This window comes from Podarcis gaigeae (genome assembly GCF_964106915.1).
Source record: "Podarcis gaigeae genome assembly, chromosome: 6".
Lineage (NCBI taxonomy): Eukaryota > Metazoa > Chordata > Lepidosauria > Squamata > Lacertidae > Podarcis > Podarcis gaigeae.
This window is the reverse complement of record NC_139682.1, coordinates 48,509,892-48,534,782: the sequence shown is the minus strand read 5'-3', so window position 1 is coordinate 48,534,782 and position 24,891 is coordinate 48,509,892. Positions and strand designations below refer to the sequence as shown.

General features: G+C 39.4%; 1 protein-coding gene across 3 annotated transcripts in view; it reads right to left on the bottom strand.

Moving 5' to 3' along the window:
* The window catches only part of AHCYL1 (adenosylhomocysteinase like 1), a gene marked incomplete at its 3' end in the record, with an annotated part of 49,570 nt that overhangs the window by 4,554 nt on the left and 20,125 nt on the right, over positions 1-24,891 (bottom strand). For all 3 annotated transcript variants that reach the window (XR_014565798.1, XM_083745193.1, XM_083745194.1), the window contains exons 2-14: positions 15,533-15,644; positions 14,476-14,619; positions 13,836-13,936; positions 13,346-13,448; positions 11,637-11,731; positions 9,021-9,127; positions 7,597-7,713; positions 6,879-6,942; positions 3,735-3,823; positions 2,037-2,107; positions 1,464-1,558; positions 1,284-1,382; positions 655-723 (exon numbers count right to left, since the gene is read on the bottom strand). Coding sequence is in view for 2 of the 3 variants with exons in the window: in XM_083745193.1 (XP_083601319.1) it covers positions 655-723; positions 1,284-1,382; positions 1,464-1,558; positions 2,037-2,107; positions 3,735-3,823; positions 6,879-6,942; positions 7,597-7,713; positions 9,021-9,127; positions 11,637-11,731; positions 13,346-13,448; positions 13,836-13,936; positions 14,476-14,619; positions 15,533-15,644 (1,266 nt within the window). The remainder of the gene's footprint in view (positions 1-654; positions 724-1,283; positions 1,383-1,463; positions 1,559-2,036; positions 2,108-3,734; positions 3,824-6,878; positions 6,943-7,596; positions 7,714-9,020; positions 9,128-11,636; positions 11,732-13,345; positions 13,449-13,835; positions 13,937-14,475; positions 14,620-15,532; positions 15,645-24,891) is intronic.

The window sequence follows — 24,891 nt, the reverse complement described above, 5'->3', positions numbered from 1 at the left end:
GCTGCTTTTTTAAAACTGAAGAAGGCATAATAATAAGTGAGAAGCAGCAATTATAAGTATTTCATTCATTTATAGGTTCACTATGAAAGGACACTGGATTTGGTGATCTTGAGAACCTTGATATTTCATTGTGGGGGGAATCCTGAAACACATGTAGGCAATAAGACAGGAAAAGTTCAGAAACGAATGGGAGATCTAAGCAGGGCTTCAAGTTGTAAAGGGGTGGGGCTTCAGCAAGCGACACAACTTCCTCCCATGGTGACCTGTTTGCTCCCTCTTTAGCTCGGTTGATCATTTGGCTCAGTTCTCCATGTCATTCCCTTCCAGTTGAGCCTTTGCTTCAAAATCCACATTTTATTTAATTTCATCTGTGATGAGTACTTCAAATAAATATGCAAGTTCATATGCTCTGCATTACCTGTCTTGAGCACATAATATTCTCTAGAACTCTAGCTAACAATATTTTTCAATGCCTCTATTTAAAGATCAGAACTAACAGGCAAAATGCAGTTCAAATAAATCCTCTAACTAGGCTTTTCCTCAGACTTGAGTTGGAAAACTAATATAAATATGGTATCTTATATTTTCCATCCCCACAAACACATAAATACAGCATCAAGCAAGGCAGGGGAACCTTCAAGCTAAATCATGTACCTGAGTGGTAGCAGTAATGGACAGAACAAAGGTTGGAACTGTTGAACAGCTCAGATTCAGAAGTCTTCCCTAGAATGACAGGGAAACAACAACAAAAAACATTTTTGAGAAATCATCTCTTGTGCACAGAGAGCACCACATAGAAATGCAGTATTTCAGATTCAAGTGCAATGCTAAACTCTTCAGGCCCAGCAAACATGGGATATAACTGCATAGTTTGAACCAGGAGCAATGTGGCCAAACCAAGACTAATAACCACTGATGTTTTTAGATAGTTAATGGTTCCTTTCCTAATGAAAGGTTAAGATCTATGATGAACTGAAAAGGACAGGCATGATTTAGCAGTGAGGAGAATAAAATCTGTTTAGCAAAAACTTTTGAGATCTTCATATTCCCACTGGTCTGGCTAGCTTTGGAACTCTGCTATAAAGCTCAAGTCAGACAACAACTCTGAACTACCCAAAGGACACCTGCATCATCTTCTCTTCTCAGCAGAACAGCTTCTCCTTGATACATAGCTAGCCGCCCACTCTATTAGCCTTCCAATACCCTGGGAACCTGAAAATAAGAGACACAATTCCTTATGATGAACCCTATAAAGGCTTCTGTTTAGGCCTTTGCCAACATACCTCAGCTAGGAGAACAACTCGCTTGCCATCAGGCCAGATTATATGATCCACTTGAGAACGTACACGCTCCCAGGTTAGCTCTGGGGTACGAAGACTAGCCTAGGAGAGATTGAGGCAGGGATCAACTACTAGGATTTATTAAGATGACTGAAAGTATAATTAAGATTAACAGACACTCACCACATCAATTTCAGTGTTGGAATGGCCCATGTTACATACAATGCAGCTATTCTTCATTCGGTCCAAGTGCTCTCTAGTCACCACATTTTTGTTTCCTGCAGTAAAAAGAGGCAGCTAAAGCAAGCTTCAGACAGGTGAGCCATCAAATTTCCCCTTATCTATAGCTACAACTTTAATCCAAATACAGTGAGTTGAATCCCACCAAGTAATTGCATGAGCTACTTGCACAGTGTAATTTCCCCTCCCTCTTCTCCCCCATGCAAATGTTGCCTTCCTCCAAATCTGCTCCAGAGGGTTCATGGGGAGGAACTAAGAGCAGCTATGGTAAAGATGCAGGGGGTTACAAGAGCGGAACTCATTCCACTTGCACAATTACTTATTTGGATACAACCTACAATAGAAAGAGATACAACTTATGTCCTCTTTATATCCTTTGCAGGTTTCCAGTTTGAGTGAGGAAACACTACTACTTGTTACTGGTCAAAAAGACAAAATCGGAAGGATTTCAGCGTGTGGAGTGGATGGGAATAATATGAACAAAACACGTGCAAAGTCCTTCCCAGATTGGTTTACCTGTGCAAGTTATGACAACATCCACTTGGCGAATGATTTCATTGAGTTTCACTACCCGAAACCCATCCATGCTGCCAAAGAGAAGGTAAGAGATTAAAGGGACATCAAACATGGCAAAATGAAACTGAACAAGCTGCTCTGGCTATTTAAGTTTTAAACCTTAAACTCTGTTCCCCAACATTTGATTGATGCTTAGAGAATCCACTGACAATGCCACACTGTAGTTATGTACATGCATTCCTATATAGCTGTTTGACTAAAACTGCTGCAATAGTTTATTTTCATGAATAACAATAATTGCAATTTTCACCAATACATTTTTCAGAAGTGTTTTTTCAGCTATGCTTTGAACAGCTATTAGGTGTGAAGATTTTGAAGAAAGGGGTCATTAATGTGCGTTATTGAACTACAAGTTATATTGTTAATAATAAAACTTGCTAGATACCCATTCTACAATAATTGAACCTCTGCTTCTTTAAAAGCAACACACAGTTAAAATGGAGATCATTATCTCCTTGTCTATATTTGGAAGAAACAGAGGGAGAAACACATGATTTATTTAAGGTTCATACTTTCAAACATTTCATATAGATGTTTCACTTATACCTCACCCTTCTTTTTACCAATTGCCAATAAATTAATCCTTTTCACATGTATTATTGAAATAACCGACACTGCCTGAAACAACAGTAGCAACAGAAGAAATAAAGAGAAACAGGATATGCTATTTTACTAGTCGAGAGCAGGTGATCTTAGGGTAAGTTACAGAAGATTGACTTATTGGACACCGAAGCTCTTCCTATGCTCAGTAGGCAGGGACTAGAGAAATAACTTCAACATTTCCTGATATCCTTCCTATGCTCAGTAGGCAGGGACTAGAGAAATAACTTCAACATTTCCTGATATCTGTAGCAGTTCTGAAAAAGGACAAGTTGTGTGGGGCAGTCTGAAGAGAAATGGGCTTTCTGGAGAAAGATCAGAGTGTTCAGAGGTAAAAAAGAAAGTTCTGCAAGATCTATTAAAAGCAGAATGCTATTAATCGTTATGAGCTCAAAATTTAAAGTAGACATTCTATCCTACTTTTTAGAAAAACCCTGCGGAGTAGTCAAATGGCATATCCAGTTAAATTTTACTGCTTCTATTAATCTTACTGGAGTTTCACAATTATTCCATCTTACATCAGATTAGTGCTGCTGGAGCTCTCAATGACTATCCTAGTATTTGGCATCTACTACTTCTTTAAGAGGATATTCACATGTTTATTTCCTCCTCCCCCCATCCCAATATTCTTCTTATTGAAAAATGCATTTCGGCAAACTATTCATTAGCCATTATTAACAGAACAGTGTCAAACTTATGAGGGAAACTAGCTTCGCTGACTAGCTGTACGAGTTAATCTGGTCTGTGACCGTTTAATAAAATTTGATTTGATTTGATATGAGGGAAAGGACTCTTACATATGGAGGTACAAGGTCACAATCAATTCCAAATGAAATGGAAGGAAATGGAAGATTCCCTGAAGCTTTATGTCTTCTTGCATGTATAGCCTCAGATTGTGAAGTTTTGGGTAGAGAGAGGCTCTTCTTTAGTAGGCTAATTAATTTTAACCTTTTGAAGTAGCCCAAAAAAGAACAGCAAGCAATACAAGAAAAGGCTTCTTCTCTCAGACAGCAGCATTTGTAACACCTCATTTCTCACCAGGCTTGAAGAGCACAGATAGGATCAATCTCTGTGATGCAAACTATGGCTCCCAGGGCCTTCAGAGCTGCACAGCATCCCTTTCCAACCTGGAATACACAAAAACAACTACAAAATCTAAGCAAATGCAAGTGTTTTAAAAACAAAGGATTTATTGAGAAACATTGTTGGATTACAGCCCATTTCTGTCTTCTTTCCCCCTTTGTAAGCAATGCAGCCAAAGGACCATGAAGTGCGGTACAGTGGTACCTCTGGTTACGTACTTAATTCGTTCCAGAGGTCCGTTCTTGACCTGAAACTGTTCTTAACCTGAACCACCACTTTAGCTAATGGGGCCTCCTGCTGCTGCCGCACTGCTGCACGATTTCTGTTCTCATCCTGAAGCAAAGTTCCTAACCCAAGGTACTATTTCTGGGTTAGCAGAGTCTGTAACCTGAAGCGTATGTAACCTGAAGCGTATGTAACCCGAGGTACCACTGTGTATGCAAAAATTAAAATATATACAATCAGTTGATTCACTGATGCACAGGGTGAATTCAGACCAATTTATCACATGCGAAATGCTGGAAAATTTGCTGACTTCTGTATATACCCAACTATAGTAATGCAGTCACCAGTGACTAACTTTGTAGTATTCTGGTTTTAGGTTTGCTCTTCCTCCACCCTTAGTTGCTTCCCGCCCTGCTGATATGGCAGGGTTGGCTAACCCACAGCCCAGATCCAGCCTGGCAAGCTGTGGGAAGTAGCACACCAGCTCCTGCAGCTGTAGCTTTAAGCTATAGCTTAGCACTGAGAATAAAACTTAAGTTTACCCAAGCTTTTCTGGTCCCTGAACCTTACTAAATTTTTAAATCCATGTTTTGTATAATGCTCAGTTTTATTTTTGATATATATACTTTTCTTTTTTATCCTGTCTGTCTAGCTTTCATGCAATATTACCATATTGCTTTTTTTTTCTTATTATTTAAATGCTTGGAGGAATAAATAAACAAGCCAACAAATAAATACAGCGCTCTGCCTGCTCTTTGGAGAGCAATCTCCAAGGGCAGACATAGCCCTTTATCTCCTGATCTCAGAACTGTGGCAATCAGCTCTGAGATCGGGAAACAAAATCTCTGCTGCCTGCTCTTTAGAATTGCAGACAGAAATCATAGTGCTCAGATTGGGAGATAAAGCTATCTGTCTTCTTTTTAGAGATGCAGAGTGAAAAGGCAGCATTTCTCCCCTCTCCTATCTCAGAGCCAAATAGGCAGGAATGGAAATGCTGTCTTTTACCCTTCACAGAGTAAAATATAGCATTTCCTCCAGTTGTAAAGAAAGAGAACGATTTGTGCATGTATGTAACAGAGCGAATGTATGTGTGTAAGGACTGCATGCATGCATTTGTATGTGTAATGGGGATGACGTTGTAAGAGCTTTTATCCTTCCAGGGTGGTTGGGTGGGGAAATGGTGTGTGAACACACACTTGAATGTCTGTAAGTGTGGGGGGGGGGCATGTATGACTCTGTGTGGGTGGGTTTGTGTGCTGGATGTAGTGAGTGTGCATCTTTAAGTACACACTGATCATGCCCACCACTAGCCTGCGGTCCTCAAAGGGCTGGTTGACTGTTACTGAGGCCCTAAGGCAGAAAAAAGGCACACCTGTACTGTGGAATGAATAGATTTGTTCTATGTATCCCTACATGAATATGGCACCAGTGTTTTATCTCTAATTCCTGGTTTGTTCTTCATGGAAGCTGATGGTTTTGGGAATTGACAGATAATGTTGCTTGGTTTCTAAATGTATATTTTAAAACAGTATATTCCTGTTTATTTTAATTGGAGTATCCACTGTCTTCAGATCTCCCCAACTGAGGCATTTTAAAACAAAAAACAAAAACCTGAGAAACCAACTCCCACCTTCAATCACTTTATAGTCAATATTAATAGCATACAGACACAGTCTCTTAGCTTCAGAGGCATCATAGCACTATTTCTCAGTTTTAAAAAAAATCCTCCCAAGCATACCAGAACAGCAAATACTTGAAGTGTATAAATCCTCTGAATTATGAGATTTGAACAAAATGAAAAACGAAAACAGGAAGCTAAAATATTCATTTTAACAAAATGTCACCATTCAACTCTCATCACTCAGATAAATGCCATTTGTTTGTTTTGCTCACAGACAGCAGCGGACATGGTTTACTACATTCTACTATGTGAAAACTTTTGCCACAGGAGAGGGGCAACCTTTACTACATTAAGAAGGCAAAAAAAATGTATACTATTTTCTCTAGTAATGCAGTGAACCACATGGTAGGAAACTCTGCCATGTGTTAAAACTCTGTACTGGTTTAGTTTGTCCACATATGAACACTAGAAAACAAATTATAGCCTAATCTTTTTTAAAAAATTTGGATGATAGCTCCACTGCTCCTGTCTCTCTATATGAAAAGTTGGGAAAGAATCAGATAAGCACTAATAAGAAAAAGAGGAGTTCAGAACTCTCCCTAATATCCCTTTACACAATCCTGCCCCCTAAGTGCTTTTCTTCCAGACAAGGTAACTTCAATACTGAGGTTCAGCTGCAAAAAAGGAGCTGTGCAAAGATTCTCCACTCCACACTAGAGAGCTCATTTTGCCATTAAAATCAGACCTCCCTCCATCCCCATAGGCCTATTAACATGACTACAGCAGCTCCAATCAGGTTAGCATACAAAGCTGCCGCAGCACATGTAGCTTAGCCCTAAAATGTACATAATTCAATTGTGCTATTCATACATTGCTGGAAGCACCCATGTTGAAGCACTGTTATCTGCGCAAATTTCAGCACACTTGAACCATAATATGTGCCCTAATCACCTCTTAAATTCTTTCCAGATTTTACTGTACAAATACAGCTGAGAGTAGAGACTCTTCTAATGATGTGAAAACACTTGCTAGTATCATCAGCTTGCAATTACCGTGAGAGCCATTACAATTGGATGCATAATCTTCTGCTGCAACAAAAGTTGTTCCTAATGCTCCTTATAGTAATCACATAAGGAGTCATTACTAGTAAAAGGTAGATCATGAATACAGAAGGTAATGAATGCTAAAGCAAAGGTAACTGTACTGTACTGTACACTAATGAGAGTTGCTGAATCAGCCAGGCTACAACTCACCTCACCATAGCCACACACCACCACTTGCTTTCCTCCAAACATCACATCCGTTGTCCGCTTTAGGCTGTGGGAGAGAAAGAGACTCTTTTTGAGAAGTTAACCACATGCAAAATACATGCTTGATTCAATACAATGGTTTTGCTTAGCTGTCTCGATAAACTGTAACGTGCACAAGCCACGGGAAATCTGGAGCTTGCCTCTCCTTGTCCTGCATGGGCCAGAGGACTTCAGAAGCATTCACATACTTTTGATTTTAACTAACTGAGCCTTCCTGTTTCATCTGAACTGGGAACTGTGGTTTATGGAACTATAGCTGGCAAGAACAAGCCAGTTTCAAGCCATGGTTCATGAAACAGGCTTGTGTAAACCAACTATCCTAAGTGTAAACCAGATCTCTGGGTTAAACGGGAAGCTGCAATTAGCTGAAACCAAAAGCAAATGCTTCTGAAGTCCTCTTCCCAGTCATAAAGGAGGAGGAGAGGGTGGAGAATGCGAGCTGAAGACTTGCCGAAGTTCATTGAGTGGTTTATTGAGATGCCCTAATGTGGCCAATGTTTCTTAATTCCACAGCAGTATGACCCTATGTGGCCACCAGATAATACGATCACAGTAGTATTCAACTCCACAACACAAGGAGCTGAATAGGAAAAATATGGAAGCTGGGGGCTGATTCTGAGGGTTTTAACTCCCAACTCCCAAAGCTGAGTGCCAAACTCACCCATCCAAGATGGATTCTCTGCAACAATATAAGTTATCAAATTTCTGTTTGGTGACAGAGTCATTTACATTCATAGCTGGAACACAAAGTTTCCCAGCCTTTGATAACTGGTATAACCTAAAAGAGAGAAAGAGAAGATTTCAGAACTGAATACTGTGAGAAAAAACAGGATAATCAGCAGAACATTAATTTGTTCCCTGGGCTAACACCCAAGCTCCATATTTGTGGTTAATCTGCAGCCTTCCAGATGTTGCTAGATGACAATCCCAATCATCTCTGACCACTGGCTATTCTGGCAAGGCTGACAGGTGTTAAGAGTTCAATAACAGCCTGAGGACCACATTTTAATCAGGTCTCCTCTGCATCTTGTCTTCAAGCAACAGCAGAAGTACCAATTCTTACAATATACACTTGAGTCCCCTAAACATCTTCTGCTTCCAGTAAATATAGAGTTCTATTTTTTTTAAAAAAAAAAGAATAAGGGAATTTAGCTGTATTTAGGCCTGATGTACATAGCACCCTTAATATCTTCCTGCAGCCATCATATGTGTAATTAGCAAAATAAAAATAAAATGCTTCACATCAGTGAGTAAGCCAAAGTGATTAATGGACTACGCCTCTCGATTTCTGGAGAGAGAGAAAAACATGTTCCTCCCCCCGTATTATATTCAACTGTGAAATATAGCTAAGTGGTAAACTATACAAAACAGTAAATGATCTAATAAATCAAAAGTTCCAAGTTCAATCCTTGGCATTTGCAGGTAGGACTGGGAAAATACTCCTATCAGAAACCATGAAGAGCCACTGTAACTCAGTGTAGAGAATATGGAACTGAATGGAGCAATTGTCTGACACAAAAGCCAGTTTCTTTTAAACCATACTGAAAATCATGACCACTGGTAACTTAGCACTGAATGCATCTGTATCAAGTACTGGATACTGAAATACCCATGGGGGAAGGAGGAAAGGAGAAAAAAGAACAAGCAGCAGCTCATGCAGTTTCTATGAGTAGCCAAAGTATAGGGAAGAATAGTCAGGCCAAAGAGAATGGTCAGTGGGACATTAAAATGCATTCCTCCTTCTTTATAAACATAAGATGTGCCAAAGGGAAACCAGAGGAATGTTGCATGAAGAACATGGCAATTTTTGAGCTTAAACTTGAGAAGCCCCATGGCTCAACAGTATGGGAACTAAAATAGTAGAAAAGGCCCTAGGTTCTGCCTTACCTCAGCCATACCTTTCTCTTTTATGGAGTTATTTATTCCTCCCCCATCCTTATTACCATCCCACAGGGTCATCATGGTTAAAAGTGAGCTTTAATTTTTAGATGCTTGCTTACCAGATATGGGCAAGGCCCTACAACTTCTGAAAGCTTCATACTGAAGGACAAACAAAGGTTTGCAGGATCCTTTGGGGTTGATTACCTGTGCACACCTGTCACACTCTCTTCTACAATGCCTCTGATCTTCTTAAATACATTTGGATATTTCTTATAAACCCAATGGGTCAGGTCTCCCCCATCATCCAAGATCTGAAAATAAGATAAATATAATTAGCTCAAAGATATTCTGCTATTTATACTGCATGCCACATGTAACTTCATTTTAAGGCACAAAGCAGGATTACTTCTAGGCAATTAAACTGTTAAGTCACATAACCATTAAGGGATCAGAACTCTGATATCGCTTCACAAACCATTATTATCGTGCACGATGTTGTCCAAGCAACAAACCTGGCCTGGTTTTCTAACATATAAATAGAAATATACGACTTCTACGAGGTATACTTCCAGAGAACCAGTACTAGATTTTATCGCACAAATTCAAGTGGAAGCTGGAAAACTGGTTCAAGCTGTATACTCAGAGGAAGGATAATCTACCTTTTCATAATTGACCTAACAGAAAAAGAAATAGGGGATGCTCATCTATAGCCGATTATCTTAAAAACAAAACAAAACCTGGAACAACAATCAATAGCTAAGGGGTTTGCTATACAGTAACTACACAGTTTATCAACAAAAAGCTTTTTCCTGAGCTAGTGTAGATACATGAAACAGAGAAGTCATTGCATATACTAATACTTTATTAGGAAGGGAAAACCACAGCAGAATTTCCCCTTAAAATGAAATGGCATTGTTTCAGTGCAGATTTATGCTTATCTGGTATATCTAGCACACCAAGTCAAAGGGTATGGGGTCTTGCTGATAGTACTCTCTTCCCTTTCCTCTTCTTGCATGCACCCCAGATCTGCTCTGGAGGGTCCCCCAACACTCTGGAACAGATTTTGAAGGTGCTCAGGGGACTGCAGGGGAGAGGACAAGCCTCTGTGTTGCGTAAGAAAATATATGTTGGGCAAGCATAATGGCAGCAATGGACACAAGTCATGCAATTAATTTCATGGGAAGTAATTCTTCTAGTAGATGCAAAGGACATATGACAGACAATTCTCACATTCTCTTAAAAATAGATAATCTAAGACGAGCCACCATTTATTATACTATGAAGTGAGCAACCCCTAGTTTATTTTTTTAATGTGAATGATTCTATCGTGTGTAAACATTCAGTTGGTTTCTAGTGACTTTGATCAGTCATTTAGCTATATGGCAATTAACAGAATCTACATAAGGGGGGGAGCCATTTTCTTTTCTTTTTTAATGATTCAACTTTGTGCAAGAAGTGTGATAACTGAGAGCTAGGAAACATTAGGCAGCATCCTCCTTTCAGAAAATCTCATTTTCTATATATCTGTCTATTATCACGACTGCCTTGCCACAGTGAAATTCTGCCCTTCTTCCAACATAGCTCTGTTTATCTCTGATCTTCACAACAACCCTCAGAGATAAGCTAGAGTGACTTGCTCAAAACCAACAAGTGTGCTTCATTCCCCTGGTTCACCAAGCACATTCACAGTATACATTTAAAGCACAGGTCTTCCCCCCAAAGAAGAGTGGGAACTTTATTTTAAGGGTACTGGGAATTGTAGCTTTGTAGTGAGTAAACAACATTTTCCAGGATTGTTTTGGGGAAAGAGATGTGCTTTAAACAGAGTATGAATGTGACAATTATTGAGACTTGCAAATTTGCACCAACAAATTAAATACCCCATTTACAGGTGGTAAATTTAGGAGTGGCATTTTACAGATTTGATACATGTGAAATTCACCGCCATGCTTGTGGAGGGTGGGGGCTGACCATGAGCAGCAGGTTTTTCTTTACTTATTTCATTATATTTATAAACCCACCCCTCATCATACTGATCCCAGGACAGGTTTTTTTGTGACAGAAAAAGCTGAGCTCCTTTCCCAGCAGCCTGGCCATTCACCCTCAAGAATGCAGCTGCCATGAGCCACCAATCTCCCCCCCCCCCCCGCCGCCCCCTGCAGAAAACACACACACGAACACACACAGTGTGCGCAAGGCATTCTGAGGAAAACAAAATGGCTGCAGGGTTGAAAGAGGAGCTATTGCAACTGGGAGGAACAAAATAATAAAGAAGCAGCAGCCCACTCCAGGACCTGCTAGTAATTTTGCTGCAATCCCCATCATATCACCCAAACCAGCTGCCTGTTTTTGGAGGGTGAATTTCATCTTACCACCCCCCCCCCCAATTTGAGCTGCAAATGGACAGGAATTAACAAGTATTGAATCATAATACACTTTCCCATTCTTTCAGCTAAGCCCCACTGAATGGAGAAGAGAGAGGGAAGGAGAAAACTTGAAAAGGGGTTGAATGTGGCTGGACAATGAACACTAAATACAGTGTGATCCAGTAGACTAGATCCAAAGAACCACTGAACTAGTTCTGCATGTCCAAAAAATGTCTTTCCTAAACATTAGCTCCACACCCATGTGAAAAATCTCTTTTGAAACAGAAAAATACACAGTGGTCTGCTGAAAGGGATTAAGTCAGAAGTTCCAATGGGCATGTCAAAACCCTTGGATGTGCCTAAAGTACCTCTTTGGATGCCACTAAATACACTTCCAAAGGAGAAGTTAACAAATGTGTGAGACTATGGGAAACCTGGGAGAATGCTCCATTACCATGTTGGCCTGCCAGGTATCCACATTAACACAGCGATCAATGCACCACCAAAAGTCATCCTCGGATTCTCCTTTCCAGGCAAATACAGCAACACCTAGTGAAAGAAAATGAATTTGCTGGATCATTCTTAAAGCAGTGCTGCTTGAAGCAGACTCAAAATAAGCACAGTTCTGGCACAAAGCAGCTCTCACCCTCATTTTACCTAACCCATGCTGAAAGCTGCCCCACTGTTTTCTTCCGGATTGCCTTTTTTGTCATATGTTTAGCATATTTAAGTGACCAGGCTATTTGAAAAGACTTTATCTTTATACAACACATAAATTACAAGAAACTGATCTCTGGAGGCTTTCTCTGGTCACTGAACTGTAACTAAGTTAAAGCACATCCTAGTTAAGAATTATATTGTATTAAATGGACTACATTAAAGCAATTTTTTCTGTGCAATCTAAAATCTGCTTTGGGATCTCTTGAAACTATACATGTAATAGCAGTTGTAGCTAGCTTGCTAGTTCTAAACTGTCTATCAGAGTGGATTCTTGGCAGAATATGCAGGAACAGAGCCAGTATAAGACAAAGTCCTATGGCACTTTCAGCATAAGAAATAAATTGTGATAGAAGTTTCATTAGATAAGAGATGCATATAGAACATAATAAAGCAAAGCCGAACAAGCTCTCTTAGCATAATCTAGGTTCTCCCAGCAGGTTCAACGGAGTCCATCTGGCTATGGAATGTCTCTCTGAGAAGGGTTTGCAAAATACCCAACAACTCAGGTATGCAGAGAATTTACAGAAATATTAGGACAGTGAAGTTGGCAACAGTATTTCCCCCCTTGAAGTCTGTACAAACTGACATACGGGTTAGAGTTATACAAGATTACAATATTCAGCAGTGACAGAAAAATACTAGAAATCTTTTCTGAAAGAACAGTAAATTTGTCTTCATTCTATTGTCTGCACCAGTTTTTTTGTTTTATTTCCACATAATTATGTACTTAAACCGCTCATTTGCATAAAGTCTTTGTGTCAATTTCTAACATGAAGCAAGTGCAACTGATACAACATGGCTACTTCCATACATTTAGATCTAATAAAGTACAATATAAGTCTACTAGCAGACTAATCGATGGATCCACAGATAAAGCATGAACTTGTGATTTTACAAACAGAACTAAAAATCTTTCCACAAGGCCACCATGTGCATAAAGATAGACTACATCCAACTACAATTCTTTCAAATGAGATTGCACTTATTTCATCGCTGAGGAATTTTGCTTCAAAATTTCTGCTTATTAAGTAATTTGGTCCTTCTTTCAAAAATAATGCTTCCACCAATGGCTGCTAGCCATGATGACTATGTTCTTGCTCCACCATCAGTGGCAGTGTGCCTCTGAATGCCAGCTGCTTGGAATGTGGGCTAGCTATAGGCCTTTGGTTGGCCGCTGTGATCAAGCAGGGCTTTTCTTATGTAATTACCTGAAACAAAGTCGGTCTTATTTTGTTTTAAATGAATTGTTCAAAGGTTGCATCGTTAGTGACAAGCTGTACAAATCTGATAGCAGAGCTTCAAACACAGCCAAATATTCTCGGTACATCATGTATTCATCTGTACTGAATAGTCTGACAGAAGTAGTAAGTGCTACCCTAATAAAAACAGAATTTGCATTTCTAATTCTGATACTGAATCTCTGTGCCGCTGCTGTGTACTCACCAGCTTCAGCCAAGGCAGCAGCTACCTCATTCTGAGTCGAATAAATGTTGCAAGCAGACCAACGACACTGAGCTCCCAGTGCACACAGCGTCTCAATCAAGACCTGGGGGCGATGCAAGCATAATCAACCAAAAACGCAGCAGAAATAGCTGGCTCGATTTGGCCAATACCAGGCCAGAGTTATGACCCAACCCCCAATCAAATCAGGCATACCCAAGTCCATGCAAGACAATGCAGCCATCAGCCAAACCCAGCGGATACTGCTGACAACTTGAATCCTGGAACTGCCATAACAGCAATCTTTGCCAAACACTATTATGTACAGACACATCAGGATGGTTGAGAAACAACAACAACAACAAAAATGCTCTTGTTTAGACAACGGAGTCACTTTTCCACTCATCTCTTTATTCAGAAAGGGACAAAGGTGAGTGGCATAGGTAGCAGTTAAGATGAAAGGCAGCTGGTGTGCAAATTGCAGAGCACTCACCGCAGTCTGTGCTGTAATGTGCGTGCATCCCACAATTTTAGCTCCAGCCAAAGGCTTCTCCCCCTGAGCTCGTTTTCTAAGTGAAATCAGTGCAGACATGTCTACAAAAGCAGAAGAGAAGTTTTCAATGAAACTTTTGCCATCCACTGGCTGGTCATCCTCTTGGGTTCCCATAGTAAGTCAGCTCAAAGACAATTATATATGTGAGAAGGTCTAGAAACGCAAAGATCAGTAATGGCAACTGTCTTGAATGTCAGATTGGATGTCAGTGAAGGATGCTGGCAACCTAACACTGCAGTCAGAAAAGGCTGGAAGTTGTCAAGGATGCAACCTAAATGAAAAGGAATATAAGGAATATAAAGGCCTTTTAATTTGTCCCTAACACAGAAGTGGTAAAAAGGGACTGTTTATGTATTGACCATCAGCTGTTATTCACAAGACTGAGTACATAGACAGTTGCAACTGGCATCATTAGCAACACCTGTTGAAACAATCCTGAGAGGTTTTGTTTTTGTTTTAAGTTTACATTGCTTGCTGACATTTTGACACAGCTAATCGACTACCAAGGGGGTTTGCTGACGAACAGGATATAATTTGTGGTACCCAAAGGAGAAGGAAGCTTCAGCAGCTCACTCCTTACCTTGCTCAGCAATCTCTATCTCTCGGCGGCCAAACTCTGCCTGCTTGATATTCTTAACACAGAAATTGCTACTGCCCTTCGAATTAGTTTGCTGTTTTTCTCTTGGGGAAACTTCATCATCAGAGCTATCTGTGTAGGATGCCGCTAGAGAACAAAACAGAAGTGTTTGGTAAGAAAGGAATATACGCGAAAGAAACTAAGACAATTCGTATTTCTTAGTAAGGGCTGACATTTTACCATCTGTGCTATTTTAACTTCATTCTGATCATTCATCTTAAAACAGTAGAAGTGTCCTGGTCAATCTGGTTTCCTGTTGCAAATTTTTCACTTCTTGGCTTATACACACTAGCATAAGGTGGCACCGTGTGTGCTTCAAATACTGCAGGATATCAACATTCTTCGAAGATTATTGGCAGGCAGATTTTTATTTATTATTTATTAAAAAATAGGCTTCCTTTCTAACATACCAAGTCCTTAAAACACCTTACAAGGATGCTTTACAGTAAAGGTAGAGCAGTGCATAAATACATGGGGTGATATTTATTGAAGTCATATTTGAAGTAGATCTACTGAAATCAATGGAATTAAATTTCTTAAATCCATGTCAACTACCATAGAACACGACAGAACTAAAAGGTTAGTATTGTCTACATGCACAAGGGATGCTACAAGGGATACCACAGGACTCTTTCAAGCTTTACGTGCAACTGAACAGGAAAAGGTGATGACTTGTAATCACTAAAACCAGAGGTATACAAAGGGGCTTTGCTTTCCAAGAGACCATGAAAGGGTACAAAAGATGGCAGCCACTATGGCTCATAGCTGAATGTGCCAAAGTTTTGAGAGAGAGTGGTGTTTTTCCTAAGAGATGCATCCCTAACTATAAGGCTAGCACTGACAACTGTCATGCATTCCAGTATTTTGCAATACTTTTGAAAATCTTGAATGAGGTTGTCAGAAAGAAAGTTAGCAATTGCCTTTAAGTCTGGGGTCAGGGTTATTGCCCAAAATATCAGCTAAACAGGAAATAAAAGGTCTGGAAAAGAAAAACACCTACCAGAGCTGTAGCTGTCAGTGGAAGACTGTGAAATGGACCGAGAAAGAGACCTGCGACCAGTCTTGGTTGGAAATTTGCTAAACTCTTGCATATCATCCGCAAACTGGATTTGCTAAATGCAAAGGAGTAAGAAGACATACGTAGTTATACCACTTTATTTTATTTATTTTATTCAGCAGGCTCACTTCTCCACACATTCCACAAAGACAAACAACTAAGCAATCCAGGGAAGAATGTTGCTTGCTAAAATTCAAACCCATTAGGAGAAAGGTTTGCTCTTTTATTCCGGTTTCTCTGCGCAAAAAGTGAATTTCCCTCCCCCGCCCCCATATACTTGCACTATTAGAAGGTTACATTAGATACAACAAACTTCATGCTACTTTCTTGATGAATACCAGCTTTATCCTCCCCCCCCCCTTCAGTAAGCCAAAGATACAGGGGTTTAAGAACAGTTAAAACATTTAGATCATTAAACTACAGCCAAGTCATATGCCAACTATAATACTGCTATTCAAGTCAATCAATCAATCAATCAATCAATCAATCATGTATTTGAAGTGTGTAATGAAAACCAATGTGATCATAAGAAACCAAATATACTAGCTATTCCACATTAAGATCCCTAGATTAATTTAGATAAACCAGGAAAGAGCTGTGGGCTTAGAACATCTTGACAATGGCATACAGTCAGGAACTGCAGCTCACAACTGACAGCACAAGACACGTCTTGGAAAAACCTGGTTCCTGTTCTCTTACAATACAGTGGTGCCTCGCTAGACGAAAAGAATTCGTTCCGCGATTCTCTTCGTCTAGCGGTTTTTTCGTCTTGCGAAGCAAGCCCATTGACAGCTTAGCGGATTAGCACTACAGCTGTCAAGCGGCTTCCAGCGATCAGCTGTTAAGCGGCTTATCAGCGGAACAGCTGATAAGCGGCTTAGCGGCTTAAGAAAAGGGCGAAAAAGCGAAAAAACACCACGGGGGGATGCAAGATTTTTTTCGTCTTGCGAAGCAACCCCATAGGGAAATTTGTTTTGCGAAGCGCCTCCAAAACGGAAAACCCTTTCGTCTAGCGGGTTTTTCGTCTTGTGAGGCGTTCATCTTGCGGGGCGCCACTGTACTTTGGCTTTTCTGTGAGAAAAGAACTGTTTGGATTGTACCACCTGCAACTACGATACACTAAACACATGCAGCACCTTGATTGAGAGCAAGAGAAAAATCTGTAGCGTTAGGCTGAGGAGAAACATGTAATATTAGAACGGCACTGTGGAAAAACTATTGAAAAAGTAAATTTGAATGCAAAGAAAGAATTACTGCTGCAATTTGCTTACTATTATGAAAATTCTAGAACAAGTGGGTCAAACTTCCAAGTACAGTGGTACCTCAGGTTAAGTACTTAATTTGTTCCGGAAGTCCGTACTTAACCTGAAACTGTTCTTAACCTGAAGCACCACTTTAGCTAATGGGGCCTCCCGCTGCTGCTGCGCGATTTCTGTTCTCATCCTGAAGTAAAGTTCTTAACCCGAGGTACTATTTCTAGGTTAACGGAGTCTGTAACCTGAAGCATCTGTAACCCGAGGTACCACTGTACTTCTAAGACTCAAGAAAACAAAGAATTTGTACCAGGGAACACCTCCTCCCAGGAGTAAGTGGCTCAACAATAAGAGAAAACAGAATCAGAGAGGCTGAGAGAAGGAAAAAAAGTGGAGTGACATTATCTTGGACCCCACACACTACTGGCAATTCAAATATTTGCTGCAAAACTTCCCTGTATTGTTTTTGAGATAGCCCCTGTCACTCACCAAGATACAAATAAAAAAAAAGTCATCTAGCAATTCTATTAAAAAGGCTTGTTTTATACATTTATAGTTTAGTTAATTCATAAAGCAAGTTACATCAAACTAGAACAGAACCTGAAAACCCCAACTGATTCAAAATATAGAACCTGCCCTGAATTCTACAAAGCACATAGTTCAGGGATCATAACAGTTCTCACCATGTGATTTGATTATTTCAACAAACCAGCCCCATGTGCTGCTTGTGTGGCCTTAAGAACAGCATGATAGCAATGGGATTGCCAAGAACCAGAACTGGAAAAACAGAAGTCTTGGATATAATGGAAAAGGCTTGCCTCTTATCTTTCAACCATTATGGCCTGAAGGGTGCTTTTCTAAGCTCTGAACTTCATAATGCACAAAAATTATTTCAATGATAAAATTTATGGCAGCCCCCCCCCCCAATTTTTCTCTCTTATATTCAAATGCAGGCTTTAACAATGTCTTTGACAAAAATTAATGGATTCCCATCATGGCTTAGTGTCGTATCTGAAACAATTCACTAATGTCAAGCAGCAAAATAACTAGTGACAATTCAAAAACAAAAAGGGAGGTCATTAACTAAAACCTAATAGTAAAAAATAGGTTAGCAAGTTAGTAAAAAGTTAATCCCCCTTTGCTGAAAAGAGTGCTACCAATAGCCTACTTTAACCTTGCCCTCTGATTTCATCCAGGTCTAGGAACAAAAACAAGTGAACTTCGAACAAACCAATCCCTACAGACTGTGTCAAATGCTATTTTAAGTCCTAGAGGAACAGCACATTGTTCACCATGTCAGGAAGTATGTTTATGAGTGAGATTTAGTAAGCAATTCATTGTGCTGAACTCCCTTCTTCATAAACCTGTTTGCTTTATTTCTGTCTAATCTTTATTTAATAAATGCCTAGCATAGAGCTTTGCAACTTTCACTGATAAGACCAACCAATAAAAACTAGGTTCAAAAGTATTTCCCATGCTAAACATCAATTTATCATACTTAGCTGGTGAGTTACCAGAGACTCTGCACTGCATTCAGATCTTATCAATGAATGATACTCAGCAAATCAAATCCTGGATGAGAAACCCGAAGGGAGAAGTATTCCAGCTTGAACAAAGTTTAATGTTTCGGCCCTTTCAACTGTTGAAAGAATTAGTGCAACGAAGAATGAAAGCCAAATCCAGTAGAGGACAATGCTCCACATGTCTTCAGAATGTATAAAACTCAAATCTAGTGTCTCTGAAAATGAAATCTGATTATAATACAAACAAAAGTTCACATAACCTTTTAAAATAGAATCCATTAATTACTACAACAGAAAGAATTAAAGATTGCTTTCTACTTAAGAAGGGGAGCGGCCTCTGAGCAAGAAGTATACTGATGCAGTAGTGTATGTATTAACTGTGGCAGAGTGTGAGCATTGAAGAATGTCAACTAAACAGGACAACCAAGTTTTAAGTCCCATTAACTTAAAAAAGGAAGAGTATTAATTCAATGATTTACTCTTCCATAAAATTAAATGAGAATTAAGTTTTGCTGGACAATTCTCTTACTTTTCACGTCACAGAGAAATACTAATCTGCTCAGTAATTACTAACCCCAGCCTCTTAAAAGTTATTTGGCATTTAGCCCTTACTCAAGTGTTCTTTCTTAGGGTCTATGCATACGTACAATTGTGTTTATTTAACAATTGCCCAAATTTGCCCCCAAGGAGATGATCCTGTAGTTCACAAAGCATGTGTGCTTAACACCCAACTGTTTTGGATTATTCTTCTAGGTTTATAAGGAGTATGCTACAGAAACTAGTTAGTTTTGATTTATACAATAGGACAAAATAAAGAAAGTCTATTTTCTTTTGTGATTTAAAATAATCTGTTTACATTGGTTTGATTGAATTCAATCTACCATGTTTCTCCCCCTCCCCTGCCAGGCAGGCCCCCTGACCTGTTTTCACTAGCCCAATAAAGGTGCGCGTTCTTTGCCACAGCTGATGTGTAGGAGCCATGCTTCCCTAAGAACAAAAGCATGACGAATAGGATTAATGAAGTGCTGTGACATTCAAAAATGGAAAAAGCACAATAAGTAGATACCAAAATGGATGAAAGAGCATTCAAAATTATCTGCCTAAATTAGGCTTCCCTCACATCACATCATCTACCATTGCTATCACCATAAGGGTACCACCACAGGGAGCAAAAGAATTTGTTCTTGTGAAAGCAGAGCTTCATTGGCCTCTGACATTTTAAGTACTGCATTGTCAAGTCCCATTAATTGCATGTTATATGGCAGTATTCAAGGCTTCAGTAGAAGTCAGCAACTGTAAATGTTGAGCAGTCACAATTGTGCAGATCTTTAGACCAAAAGGGATATATTGGTAAATTAATACAATTTCCTTCAGTCAGAAAAGCACAGGAATACAACTGTACTCTATAGCACTACCAGACAAGCCATCAGCTATAACATGAAGGTTAGCAATCAACAATTGGAGGCCACACAGAAAAACCAGTTCTCCTCTGAGAAAGCGGAGAGTGGCCCAAAGTAAAGAATAGGCTCACAAGGGCTTTAATTGTTACAGCTTCCTTTTTATTCAGAAGAGCATCTACATAATATCTTTACATTATTCCACTACTGCCATGGCCAACTAGAGTGGAATTTCAGCTGCTATACTAGCACAAAACTATGAAGCATCTTTGACAACCTAAAAAACAACTTGGGCATCTCAACCACCATGAAATCACTCACGATTTAAGCACAAACACAAACTTCACTTCATTTCAATTGTTGTGGTATCAGAAGATGGATTTTCCTCCCAAGACTGCTATTCTTCAAACTATTTAATCAAAATGGACAGAACAAATGTGTAGTTAGTTTAAAATGAAAACTGCTGTTTCTGGTTTCCTCTTCACCACTGCACCAGAGGCAGAGAGTGGAGGGGGGAGCAGACGTCTGCATTAGGTCTGAGAGCTCAAATAACCACTTGGGGCCACCAAGAAGTCCTTAAAAATTTAGCTGCTGAAAGAATCAAGGACTACAGTGAGTATAAAATAAGTACACACAAGTTGTCAGAGATACAGATTTATTTTGTAGATAACTTTAATGTCTGCTTTATTTTTCAAACCGCTTAGAAGTTTTATTTATTATCAAGTGGTATATAAAGTTTGCTAAATACATAAATATGCAAATGAGATTTCAACAAGATTTTACAGGCTAGGTAAAGCTGCACTTTGGTCCTGTGAACTCTATGTAACACAGACCACAAAGCTTTGAGCAATTAAGAAGGAACTGTGAACTGATGCCAAAGGCTCTTTTGCCTGCCCCAAGAGCCACAAAACCTCCCTTCTGCAACCACCTAATCAGACAAACGATAGCTGTGCATGTGAGGAAAATACCCTCTCCTCCTAAGAAAAAGGGGGCTACAGAACTATGTCAGAAAAGGAGTGCCCTCAACTGGCAGGGCAGCTACATCCATTCTCAGCACAGGTGATAGGATGTCTGCTATATGCATGCATGCTTGTTTGTTTGTGTTTGTGTGTCTGTGTTTCTGTGTGTATACCACCTCTTCTCAGCTATACCTCAAGTGCTTTTGTTCTGTGGCATCCAAGCAAAGGCCTTTTAATCAGCATATCTATAAGGAAACTTGATCATTAGCCAGTAACTCAGTGTGGTGTAGCAGTCTGCAGTTACAGCAAGACCTAGATTCAATTCCTTGCTTAGCCACAAAACTTACTAGTGACCTTTGGGCAGTCTGCTTCATGAAGTTGGTGTCAAGATACAATGGCAGGAAGACTGGCTATACTACTATAAGCAGTTTGAGAAACTGTAGCTTAAATATGAAATTTCATAATAAATTATGCACCATAATTGTCCCAATCCTATAAGGCAGAATAACTATTCCGATCCTATAAAGCAACAAAGAAGTGTCTGAAGGGATCTACCGCTGATTATGTTCTGTACTATTGGTAGTACAGCTGACCTAGAAGTGAGTGAAAGCTATCTTCAAGTGACTGGATGACCAACACAGTGTGTGATGCAGGCTTGCTGATGTTTGGTGGTCAGTAGAAGACCTGAAGTTGAAAATCCAGACTCCTCTATTTGCTACAAATCAAGATGTTAATCTAGGTTTAGAATGTGTTTATATATGTGGCAATACATCAAAGGGGGTTTCCTTAAAAGCAGAACAGAAATTTTGGAAACTGAAAATGCACAAGGAAAGGGCAACAAACTAAGGTGGGTGGCAGAGGTAACAACGTTATTGTTAATATGAAGATCCAGCAAGAGGCATTTGGTATATGTTAGGCTTGCCATACATTAGGAAAATTCCTGACATGTCCTGATTTTTGGGTGTAAAAATGGCGTCGGGGGAATTTTGCTGAATTGGCAAAATGTCCGGAAAAATCCAGATGTATGGCAACGTGGTGGGAAAAGCAGCGGAAATAGCTCCAAAAGCTTAAAATCACTATTTTGGGGAGAGGCTTCCCCAAAAAAGTTCAACAACTTTGTGGCTGTCAGGAAGTTTACTTTTTGAAATATGGCAACCCTAGTATATGTGCAAGTCCTAACAGGTGGTTAGAATGTCAGACATCTGTCATACCCCAGTGGCAGGGCATCTACTTTGCATACAGGTCTCAGGTTCAATAACCAGCATCTCCAGGTATGTCCTCAGAAACTGCCTCATTTGAAAGTGCCAGTCAGTGTAGACAATACTGAGTGAGACAGACCAATGATCTGACTGAATACAAGGCAGCTTCCTATGTCTTTGCTGTAAACCATAAATGTAACATTTATTTTAAAACAAATCAGGGAAACTTTTTTTTAAAAAATTCAGGACAGCCACCATAAGTGGCTAATTCAAAACCCAAAAGTCATCATGCAAATTCAATTCTTCTAATTCAAAACCCAAAAGACATCATGCAAAAATAATCAATAATCCAGGTTACAGTTTGTCATATTGGTAACAAACTAACTTTAAAGTTTGCAAATGCTGTATTGTCAAAACAAATTCCCACTATGTTGAGAAAGCATAGAAACTATAAGCATACCTTTTCCCAATGCTCCAGACGAACAGTGGATTCCCATTTACTCCCAAGAAAAGTCCCTGTTTATCCAGAGCAAAGATTCATTTGCTAAAAATTGGCCAGTGCTCCCATTTGTCACCACTATTTCTTCAGAATACAAAGAGGAACAAACAAGTTGCATTTGGATCTGGCTTTTAAGTTCTAAAAAGGACAATTTGGATATAGGAAACTGCTTGCTAATGAAATCAACTGCTGAATTTACCACTGTAATCCCTGAACCGGCTTTAAGGGCGCTCATCTGAACTCTGCAGCTTAGTAAAATCTGTCCTGTCTAAAAATATTATCAAACATGGCAAGCAGCTTACTAATGAAGTGAATTACTCCAGCATTAAATCAATTTCAAACTTAGCCTGAAACCAAAATGGTGTATGACACGGGGCTGGAATACAACCCTGGGAAAAAGACAGGACCCAACTGCAACCTCAACAGTTGACCTCACAATATCATCTTCTTTGTTCATGTGCTGTGATCTCTAGATGACATTAAAAGGAAAATCCTCTCTCAAATCTCTCTGACACCAATATTGACTGGTACAGAGTGTCTCCTGCACACACAGCTGTGGAATGTAGACGTCCAAGCACGTGTTTTGGGGAAGGTCTGGGCAGCTTGCTATATTCAAGGCCTGCTAGTTTGACTTCACCCAGGAAAGCAGAAAACTGCCCCTTTTCACCATGGGTAGAGACTTAATTTTTCCCAAAGCCAAAGCAATCTTCACAATCTTCACAATGTCATATTTTCATTGGAACTCACATGTGTTTCGCTGCTGGAATTTGCTTTCCTAACCGGGTGTGGCACAGTATTTAGCAGCAAAGAAAATATTTTAGATCCCAATACTTCAACACCATGTAGGGGGAAACAGTTTAGATTCTCCCTCGACCTTTAATCCATGAAGCTCATACATACTTAAGTCAGCATCGCCCTTACTTTGTAAACAAAGGTTAACTGTAAGACTAATACCAAACCAAGCATTATTACTATTAAAACATACTATCCCCAATATCAACTGAGAGTTACTAACATGATCAATATAAAATGAGTTTCTATTGTGAAACCTGAATTGTTAAATGCATTTGTTAATATTAGGAAGACTATTGGCTCTCAAGTCTATAAGATGGCATCAGGACCTACTTACCCCAGTTTGACCTCTGGGATGTGCCTGCATGGGCTTATGACATATAGACCTGACAACTGAACTTTTACAAAATTAAGGTTCTCATCTACAAGCCATGCAGCAGGACTTTAAGTACCCATTCACTTGAGGGAGTTTGAAAAAGATTAAACACATTCCAGCTGAATACTGAAAAATAAGAGGTAAAGGAGTGGGGAAGCAGAAGACAACAAAGAAGACTGAAATAGGAAAAGCTCAAGAACGTGTTAAAAAAATTATATTGATTGTAAAGCCATTAGGGACAAGCAAAGAATGTTTATCTTGTGGAAGAGTGGTATGATTTTATCACCTTAAAACTATTTCTCTCCTTCTTCACATTATATGAGGGTGTGGCCATCTTGACCCAAACTGCTCTTTTCGTATGTATTATTGTTTGCATGTAAATTCCTATTTCTTTGCTACACTTACCTGTTGAGGGGTAACGGGACATTTTTAAGATACTTGGAACCAAAAAGTCTGTTAGTTGGGGGGAAGTGGGATTTAGTTTTGCCTCAATTAAACTAATTAATTGATTTTTTTTTTTTGTTATAATAGCTCTGTGTATGTTTGTTTGCTGAGTGAGGGAAATACTATAGTGCAATGCAATTGTATCGGCATTCAACAGATAACTTATTCTACTTATGTATTCACTTTTTCTTGAAAACCTAATAAAGATTATTTTTAAAAGAAAAAAACAAATAAGGAATTGGATCTGCACTGAATGACTGATTGACTGAATTTATATAAAGCCCTTTACCTGCAATTTTTTAAAGCTCATTTCTAGCATGAACACTTGCAAGAACAGTTCCAAAATACCCATGCTATGCCTGGTGACAATTCAGAAGCCAAGAGAGCTGGACAAAACTCCCACTGGGCTCACTTAGCCCCCAACCACTTTTCTTAGTGACCATTATTAGTCCCCCTGCCTCTCATACTCCAGCCCCAATATTAATTCACCTTGCATTTGTTGTATGTAACACCTTGAAAAATATTCACATTTGAAGGCCTTAATCCTGAAAGCAAGATTGACAGTGACAGTGCATTCCACCAACATTCTCAGTTAAACCACATATAAAAAAAACTAAAACCAAAGCTAAACCTTATAGTCTCCACTGCAACACAAAACAATGCAATATCTGACTGGCCTAGATCTCAGGTACTCTGTGTTCCAAAAAGCTACTCCTGGGGCTATTTAGACTAACTTCTTTAATAACTAACTACTTCATGAGTCTCTTCCTACAGAAAGAAAGAATGATACATGTTTACTGCAGGGGGAAATGTTATAATTACCACATTCTGTTGCAATAATTTTAATTGCAAACTATTTG